Here is a 9,502-nt window from a genome sequence, read left to right as displayed (position 1 = left end):
CTTGGTTTGACAGCGTGTGCTGGGGAATGCTGATGTGAACGCACACAAAAATGGATGCAGGTTACACAGACACGGTGAGAAAAAACAGGCCTGTTCTTGAAGATTTCTAAATAAGTCCCCTTATTTCATATGGTGACCTGACTAAAAGAGAAAGCCACTCCAATGGTAACTACAGGGACTTGAGCTTATGTGGAATGTGTGTGCCATTGTCACTCATAACATACGAGTGAACAGTGAGGCGTAACGCCTTGCTGAAGGAGTTACATAAGGAGATGAGAGGCTTATTTGAAGTTTTGTCCTCTTCAGTATAACCCTCACACTGACATGCTTACAAGCTGCTTATGGCTGTCTGTGATGCGCCATTCACTCTGGACACTGAAAAAAGGATGTTCACATACAGATTGATTAATCCTATAGGACCCTAAGGATTAACACTCAAGACACAGGAAAATATCAAAACCCAAACATTTATTTAAAGAATTGCTGGTGCTGCTGCTTCTGACTTCTGAAGGCTGGTTATAGAATTTTAAGATTGTATGTAAAGATGCACTTTAAATCTGGAAACCATGAAGACATTCAGCTGATATCAGAGATTCAGCCAATTAGGAGTAAGAAAGAAAGGATTTTTAAAAGAATATATAATCCCATGTAGTAATATTATCCTCTCTGTATTAAAATAGCTCTTTGTGATTGTGATCAATGTGGCTACAATAATCCAGAAAACTTAAACTATTGACGATAAAAATAATAAAAGATAAACAAATCTTTAGCCAGCAGTAGGCTTCCTACTACTGCAATAACGATCTGAATGTGTTGCTGCCACGTGATCACAATCATTTGTCCCAAATTGCCTGCAAAAACGAGAAGACTGAGCCGACCCGTCCCACCGAAGTTGTGGAAATGCTCATGCAATGAATCACACATGAGGAAGAAGCTGCTGTGTGTGATCACAGCAGGGCACGAAAGGCAGAGAAGGTCCCTGTGGCAGAGGAGAAATTACGAGTCTGGCTCACATTCGAGGTTTGGGTGGCACTTTACTGAAGGATGTGAAAAATGAAGAATAAGAAAAAATAAAGATGCGTCATGTGGATGAGATATTAAAAGGCTTCTAGTTCGTCTATGGAATATTGCCCATGAAATTGTGTGCCAGGCAAGATTAGTTGTCTGGATGTGGTCCACAAGTGATCAATCCATTGCGCTGATTTGTCTCCATGGTAACTTGCAGCAACTTTCCGCCTCACTTTTTAACCTAATCAACTTGTACGGTACATATGGAGGGAGCTTAAAAGATACCTGCAGGGAACATCAGCCAAGTCATTTGAATTCTAAGGTATTATGTGTAATGTGTAGCAAGCACTGCAGAAACAATAAGTGGATGATTGTTTCAGTATGAATAATTCATTCAAAATTAAAGTTACCCCCAGAGAAAGCATTTAATAAACATATAGAAAGAGATTTCTTGTCTTGTTATTAATGGTCAACACTGAACAAAAAAGTTGGACTTTTATGAATGAGAAGAAAGGACTGTACCATGTTGCTATGTTGAACAAAGAAGCCACAATGGTCATGTTAAGCTGTGCTTTGCTCTGGTTCCCTCAGAAAACTGAGAAGCTTCTCCATCTTGGCTACTTCCATCTCTGGACCCTTCGGCATCTCTTTACCCTTCTTGATCTACAAACACACACACAGAAAACTGTGAGGCTAATAAAAGGAAACACAAACCCCGCCGGCAGATAAAAGGACAACACAACACAGTCAGACAGAAATTGGAATGGATGTTAAGTCATTAATAGAAGATTGTTTATATTAATCTATTGTATACTAGTGTGTTTCGCCCATGTTATGAAATGTGCTCCAAAGGCCACTGTCTAAAGGGCACCGCAGCAAAAGGAAAAACGATGGTGTAAGCACATCAAGGCATCAATTGTTTAGACCTCTTCAGATTTATGGCTCAATATTCCTTTTCTATTGCTCCAGGTGTTCATTCCACTTCTTTGGTAGACGGCTTAACAGGCCTATCATTATCAAAGCTCCTTTATCACAATTACAGGCGTTTCTCACATTGAGCTGGAGTTTGATTTAAGAATACCAAAAAAAAATAAAAATCAATAGAGCCTCGAATGATTAGAGTCATTTTGATCAGGAAACACCGCAGCATGTAACAGCTATTTAACACAATTGTTGAAAAGTATATAATCCTGTAATTACCCTCTGGATATTCTGCAAAAAAACATTCTTTATCTTCACAGAACAATGATGTAATTCACATAAACCCGTTTTGTGCGTTTGCAGAAGCAGGTAATAAGGATCATTAGCACAGCATTAGTTCATTTCCCCTGCAAACAAAAAACTGGAGATTATCATGGAAGTTGCGGTGGTGATAAAGGTAGAGCACAGTTCGAGAGTTTATGCTTTGAAAGAATATGCCGGATCGTCCTGTCTTCAGTAGTAGACTCAACATAATTTGTTTGAGAAATAGCGGAAGGGAAAGTGTTTCATGTTTTTTTTTTTTTTTAAAAACATCCCACAGCTTCACAGATTAGCAGCATCTGAATACATTCAAGTGTCCCAATCAATCATGTTGGCGACAATACGTGCACAACCCAGAATATGTGACATAAGCTTCTGAATGAAATGTGAATATTTCACTGTTATTAATTACAATCATGCTTCTCCTGCATCGTAGAATGTCTGCAGAAAATGTTGAAAAAAGTTGATCTGATTCAGGTATTGATACATAAAATAGCTTGATACATATTGATACATAAAAGTGTCATATGGTTATCAACATTAGTGGTAAAGCATACTAATATGTATACTCTATATTCAGATGAAAGTTAAACTAAGAAATATTCAAGGAATGATTCACCTTTAGCACAAAAGGTGAATCGCTATGTCTTTGGAGAACATGATTTTATGTCAGTGAAGCTATTTGGAAGAGCGGAAGAAGTAGACCTTAGTGTTCCCTAAACCAATTGGCATCATATCATGATCCCACATAATGGTTTTGTATGAACAACAGGCCCAAAAGCTTCCTCCACTTTAGGTAGAAACTCTACCAGCACTCAAACTGAAAGTTAACAATCAATCACAGTCATAAAAATACAAAGTCTCAAAACGTCAACGTGCCACTTGCATCAAATACACATGGTTGAGGAGAACCGTTGTGCTGTGTCATTTGATGATGTAATTTAGAATTTGACCACATACACCCCCCCATAAAACTGTCAGATATGTTCAGGCTCAAACAATCATGACATCTCATAACAGCACGTGACCAGTCACTGAGGTGATAGTACGGCACTGAAAGTTAGAGCTCATTTTAGAATGTCACATAAAGGAAAATGACATTTTAGGAGCACAGCAGGATAAGACGGGTAAAGTCGTGCCGGCTTAAAGTTTAACTGACTGAAAAACCACCTTGAAAGCTTTAAATTCCCTTCAAACATGTAAAAACAAAACATGTGACTCGTTGAATGTCTTTTTATAATGACCCACAACGCTTGTTGTTGTTGTTGTTTTAGCAGCGTAACATGCTGACTTTGTAAAATTAAAAGTATTTTTCAGTGGGTTTCGACGCCGATGCTTATTTCCCACAGTGGGTTTAAGGTAAGATAAGGTCATTGTATTTGGTCATTATAATACATAACAAAATATAAACATCAATTGATTTCTTTGATTATGTAATGGCAAAAAGGGTCTAGGCTGAAGTAAAAAGAAACTTATTGTGCCTAGCCCTATTACACACTTTATATGATTCCAAGAAAACAAGACTAGCAAACACAACTGCAGCCGATATTTTACAACTTTACAGAAAACATCTGAACATGACAGAAGATTTAAAGCTAAACAATGTCCATCAATCATACTATAGTTTTATCATTTTCAATTAATAATGATTTATACCTTTTTTTTTTTAAATTTCTACTGTTTTAGAACTTTTTAAGTTCTCATTTAGCTTATTCCACACACTAACACCTTGAATAGAAATACAAAACCTTTTCTTATTCGTTCTAGTTTTAATCTTTTTGAATATACCTGTTCCTCTAAGTGCACTAAGCACTGTCAGTGGTGCTGAACTGTGCAGTTGTTTCACAGTTATACTCATAAAGGCTACAATCTGAGGTGGATTCATCCTACATGGCTACTGAAGTAGAGCTGCGTGTCCCTTAATGTGTTCCTGCATTGTACCCATGCTTGGTTATGCGTGTAGCTGAAAGGAAACAGTGGAACGCATTTGTGGCAATACGCTGCGCAATGAAGCGTGTTGTGACCATGAATGCATTTCACACCACTCATTAGAATTTCTCCTACTTTACATGCACCGATGTGAATGACACAAAGGAAAAATGGAAGGGCTGCAGAGCGAACTCTTAATGGGCCCTGATTAAAGTGTTGTGACTCAGTGTGCCATTCGGTTTCCTCCTGTGTTCAGAAGGACTGCTGTGATTACGCCTCAGCTCAACGAAGTCTTCAGGCTGCAGACAGCTGCAGGCGGATTAAAGTGCCATTTTGTTTCGCTTGAAAGTCACATCTTTCTTTGATACACCATTAATTCAAGTTTTTTTTCCTCATATTCTTTCCCTAATTGCTTCTTGGGATTTTTTTTGTTTAGAAATAGAGGTGATACTAATAGAGATACTAACGGTGCGGTTGGGGGTCAGGGGCTTGTTATTTGGTGAAATGAACATGAGTTCAGGCCTCTGCAATAACTGAGATAAATTCATCTGTATTCACTGATGCGGATCAGTTGGCAGTCATGGATGATGCTGATGTGCTGTCACCAATCCAGATGATTTAAACTGTACGATAAAGTTCGATGTAAGGTACGTTTTAAAAGTGTAATGACAAGACTTGCAGAATGCACTCAAACTTATACCATTAAAGAGTGCCAGTAAAGCCTTATCATAAAAACAAAGCAGCAAGTGAACACACTTGGGAGTTGTAAGGCAGCTCCAATGAAATGGCAAGTTATCTTAAAACAATACTATGTAACATTTCTACCTTAAAATAACAGTTTGAAAAAAATTGTGCGGCTAGAATGAGTTTTCATATTACGATTGGCCTGTCTCCTATGCCCTTTGGGGGTCTGAGTTGGAATAACTGCGCTATGTAACTTTGCTGGACCGGCCCGGGAGCTGAGCGGAAGTACTTCGACTTGCTTTCTGGCACACCTATCGCAAAAACAAATAGACCCCTCTCACGCTCCCAGGTATAAGGCTAAGCTAGCGCAACATTGTCAGTACGATCATCATGGCAGAGGCACCGAAGAAACAGAAGAAGACGTTGACTGATGAAGCAAGGAAGAGAAAGAGATTTACGACAGTGTCTTAACCGTACATTACCTCCAAGCCTGTAGGGGGAGCTCCATAATGGGCTTTTTGAGAAGTTACATAGTATTGCTTTAAAACTAGTATATCAACTTAGCTGAACTGGTGGAAAGAATTCTTACCTTGGGCTTCTTGCGAAGATTAGGAGAGAGTTTGAGGCTGGTGACGTACCCTCGATCATCACCCACTATGATGATAGGGTAGATGGGATTGAACATGATGTGAGTCAGCTTGGTCTTCTTTTTGGCTACCACTGGCTGCTGGCAGATAGCCTCATATTTGTTAATGTTGAGGTCAAAGACGTGAACCTGTGAAAGAGAGATGTCATTATCCCAATGTCTTTGTTTAACAATCTTTTAGTCATGTTGGACCCTCTAAATTAATCGACATTTAGGGCGACACCACTATCACATCAGTAAGTGAGGGTGTAAATAAAAAAAGATTTAAAAAAAAACAGACCTCTGAGGATATAGTCTTAAGATTTTATCACTGAGGTAGCAAGTAAGGTGTCAAACTGGCCCTCTTATCTTGTATGTGTCCTCTTTTATGTGAAAAAGAGGACGGTGGCACAGATGACAGACTTTCTTCTTCGAGCCTGAGTGCATTTACAGTCTGTTGACAACAAATTAGCTCAAATTCAAAGCACAGCCCACTTCTTTTGTCAGAAAAATGACTGTGCCTGGAGTGCAAAGGTTCACTCCGTCTAAGACTATTACCGCCTCACAAAGCATTACAGGCATCATTTGTAGCAAATTATTAAACTCCACCAGGATCCGACTTTCTGTGACCTCCTCTCACTACAGCCTTCAACAACAGTGTTTTTGCCTCTTGTACACAAGGACTAACTTAAGTCATGACTACTGTAATTGCAACAAACAATGACTACCTCTGTAAATCATGCGAGAACTTGGAGCACAGACAGTTTACTTAGTTAAATATACACCTTTCATGTTAGCATGAACATACAGCAGCACATTGCAGCATTGTGCCCTTTTCATCTTAAAATGAATAATTTGACCAACATTCAATTCATCACTTTCGAGGATGTTCTATACTAGAGGGATTCCATTTTTGTACTTTCAAACCTGGGTCTAGGTTTTTGGATCTAGATCATTAAAATGGATGAAGCTCTTTGGGATTGGTCCGATATTGACAGCAAATTGCAAAACAGCTGCAATGTATTCAGTTCTTGGAGACAAAGTTAAAGTGCTTATTTTTGCCTCTCTCAGGGTCAGGTTGGTGTGTAACTGAAGGTAAACGCATAGATGAATTACACAAAATGGCCATTTTTCTTACTTTATCAACTTCATCTGATAAATTCAAGATATATTCTGCCACTCTTGCTGGTTTGTTTACAGTCTGAGGATAATTTTATAGAAACTCATAATCTACATTCAAAGGTGTGTTTATGTCTCTGTAAATATGCCGATGATGGGAGATCATTTCCACCTGACTGTTGGCTCTGTTTACTTGAGCTTGGGTGGACAGATGACATCTACCACTGCCATCAGTGCCACTGGCCTTAGTTAGACCTAAAAATGTAGTAATCTCAAATATTCAAAACAGTATATAATGGTGCAGACTTGTTGGTCAGGAGGTGAAGGGACACAACAATAACCTCTGGAAAGCCTCCCAAGGAAAGGGACCCCGCCAGAAATGGACCTCAAGAATCTGGGATCAGGCCATTTTAAAGGCTTATGCCAGGATGAATGAACAAGATATCACATTCCCAGCATTTACAAAAAGTATTCCCATGAGCCAAAGGTGAAATGTGGCTAAACTTTAAATTGCTGACTAGCATTTTTTTGGGGCATCCACTGAGGGCACTGAGATCTTGGCACTCTATGCCGCAGTGCCCTAGAAGTCACCTCTCTGTCTGTGTGCAACATTTTCACAATATCCCAGATTCAACACGTCTGGGATGGGACCTCACACTTCCAGTGGTAGGTCAAATTCCTCTTACACTTTTACCAAGTCCAAACAAAAACTCTGTTCACAGCCCATGCAGAGTCAAACTCATTGACAACCAGCATCTGGTAATAGATGTGAAAATACCACAAGGATGCACCCAGTTTTGTCGTTCAACAATCTCAGAAGATACGAGTACAAAAAAAAAAAAAAAAAAAAAAAAAATCAACATGAAGCCATTCAATAATTAATGAACCAGAAAATCGTGGTTTCCTATTCATCGCACTCTTGGCACAAGAACACAAATACTTGGACTGTGAAATAACACTACTTTGCTAAATGTGGGCCATAAAACACTTTCCAATTACAGTTGAGGATATAAAACTATTACTGAGTTTCCTGAAAGGCAGATTAAGCCGAGTGTCCCACAAAAACAATAGCTGGGGTTCCTCGTCAGGTGCACACAGGTTACTTTAACCCCTACCTTGGGGCTGTGTGAGAAGTAAGGAAGCAGGTAATGGACCATCTGGTCACATGGTGCAGTGGCCATTTCACATGTTCATAAAACACCTGTTTTCTAACACATCCATCTGCATAATGTTTCCTTCCTGAGGGGTGTATACCACCTTCTTTTTCCACTGTGCAATAGTTGTGGGTGGTTACTTAAAGCTGCCGTCGGCAACTTTTTTTTAGTCATATTAGCTTGAACTGTCATGGGATTCTGGAAGTAGAATATTAAATTGGCTGTTTAGGAAAAATCCCGAATTCTGTAGCTCCCTCTAAAGCCTGTAATCGTGCTCGCAAAAATCGAGCGCTCCCGGCTGTTTTTAACCAATCACGTTAGGTTTATTATTTATCTATTATCTGAGCAGAACAGTCACCAACCATGCTGAGCGTGAGTCTGCCCCCAGCTTGTGTGCGCGCACACTGGTGTGAACTCACGTGCACAACCTGGTCCACAGAGGGGGAGGGACCTGAAAGTTGTATCAGTTCGAATTTTCCGACTTTAGACTCGGAATTTTGAAAACCTGCCGACGGCAGCTTTAAGGCTGCCTTTTGTGCCCCTAACATAGGGCAAGTCTGGACATGGCCTCAAAAAAGAAGGCACCTCTCTTACGAGTTTGTCTCTCCAAAGAGGACATCTGGGTCTTATTTGTGCACAGCTACTGCGTGTCTACTTGTCATTATTGGGATTCTGTGCAGTTGTAACAAAATATCCTTTTAGCCATGGGTCATTCTTTCCAAAGTCAGATCTAGGGCTTTTCAACTAAGGGCCTTTTTTTTTTTGAGGGAGGACTTGCCACAGGGAATGTTTTGGTAGTGTTTCGGGCTGACAAGCCATCCTCAAGAGCTACCCCATCTACCTGCCCTGCCCATCCTCCGAGTCAAGTGGTCTTGCTTGACGGATCTGCTTATGAGTTGAATTCCAAAGCAGCCGTGGTTGTTTGCCTTCCCCCTGGGCCTTTCTGCCAGAGTTCTCTATTCCCTCTGCCCTCCTGCTGCAGGACCTCCCGCTGGAGTAACTGACACATTGTTTTGGCAGGCCTCCAACTGATTTTATAACAACACATGAATCCCTGGCTACAAATAACCTTGAAAGAAAGCCAGCAGCATTACTTCAATGCAACAAAACATTTAGATGTTAGATTTATGTTTATGCATTTGGTAGGCATAAATTTAGGTTTTTACCCTATGTATATACATTATGTGCATAATTAATTTGACCAATTAATCATCATTTTTATGCATATTTGCTCAACTCTAAGGTGTACAAACTTGACTGCTTATTGGATTTAAGTGTATCAGATCAGGCGATGTGTATTTGAGTAGTGAGGGTGGGTGGGGCCTAACGAAATCAACACCTCATATCAAGGTGTGCATAATTGTGAGGCAACTTCTCAGGCAAAAAAAGAGATTTAACTGACTCTGACAAGTAAAAAATGGTAAAAAAAAGTCTTTGAGAGGAATGTAGAACATTTGAAATTGCTCAGTCATTGGGGTGTGAAAGAAAAAAAAGACACAAATGAACTGCCAAAGAAGAGTCAAACGTGAAGCTATATGCTCCTCAAATATACGACTTGCCTGATAATTGTTCGCACCGTGCCTACACTGCGTTATGTGTGCTTACACCTATACTGTGGAGCTGCTTACCAACAAGGCAAAGAAGACTATGGACTCTCAGGGTGTATGCTGTGGAAAACACAATATATGCTGAGATGATTCATGCAGGCGGATATTTTTATATAATATTGAATGTCAGTCTG

General features: G+C 39.8%; 1 protein-coding gene across 1 annotated transcript in view; it reads right to left on the bottom strand.

The window, feature by feature from the left end:
* Window positions 1-1,014: 1,014 nt before the first annotated feature.
* dnai1.2 (dynein, axonemal, intermediate chain 1, paralog 2) overlaps window positions 1,015-9,502 on the bottom strand; it is a 32,760-nt gene continuing 24,272 nt past the window's right edge. The window contains exons 19-20 of the mRNA XM_075459979.1: window positions 5,453-5,638; window positions 1,015-1,671 (exon numbers count right to left, since the gene is read on the bottom strand). Of these exons, the coding sequence (XP_075316094.1) occupies window positions 1,570-1,671; window positions 5,453-5,638 (288 nt within the window). The 3' untranslated portion in view covers window positions 1,015-1,569. The remainder of the gene's footprint in view (window positions 1,672-5,452; window positions 5,639-9,502) is intronic.

The sequence above is a fragment of the Odontesthes bonariensis genome, chromosome 3 (genome assembly GCF_027942865.1).
Source record: "Odontesthes bonariensis isolate fOdoBon6 chromosome 3, fOdoBon6.hap1, whole genome shotgun sequence".
Classification (NCBI taxonomy): Eukaryota; Metazoa; Chordata; class Actinopteri; order Atheriniformes; family Atherinopsidae; genus Odontesthes; species Odontesthes bonariensis.
The sequence above is the reverse complement of the archived record's forward strand: the minus strand, read 5'-3'. Positions and strand labels throughout refer to the sequence as shown.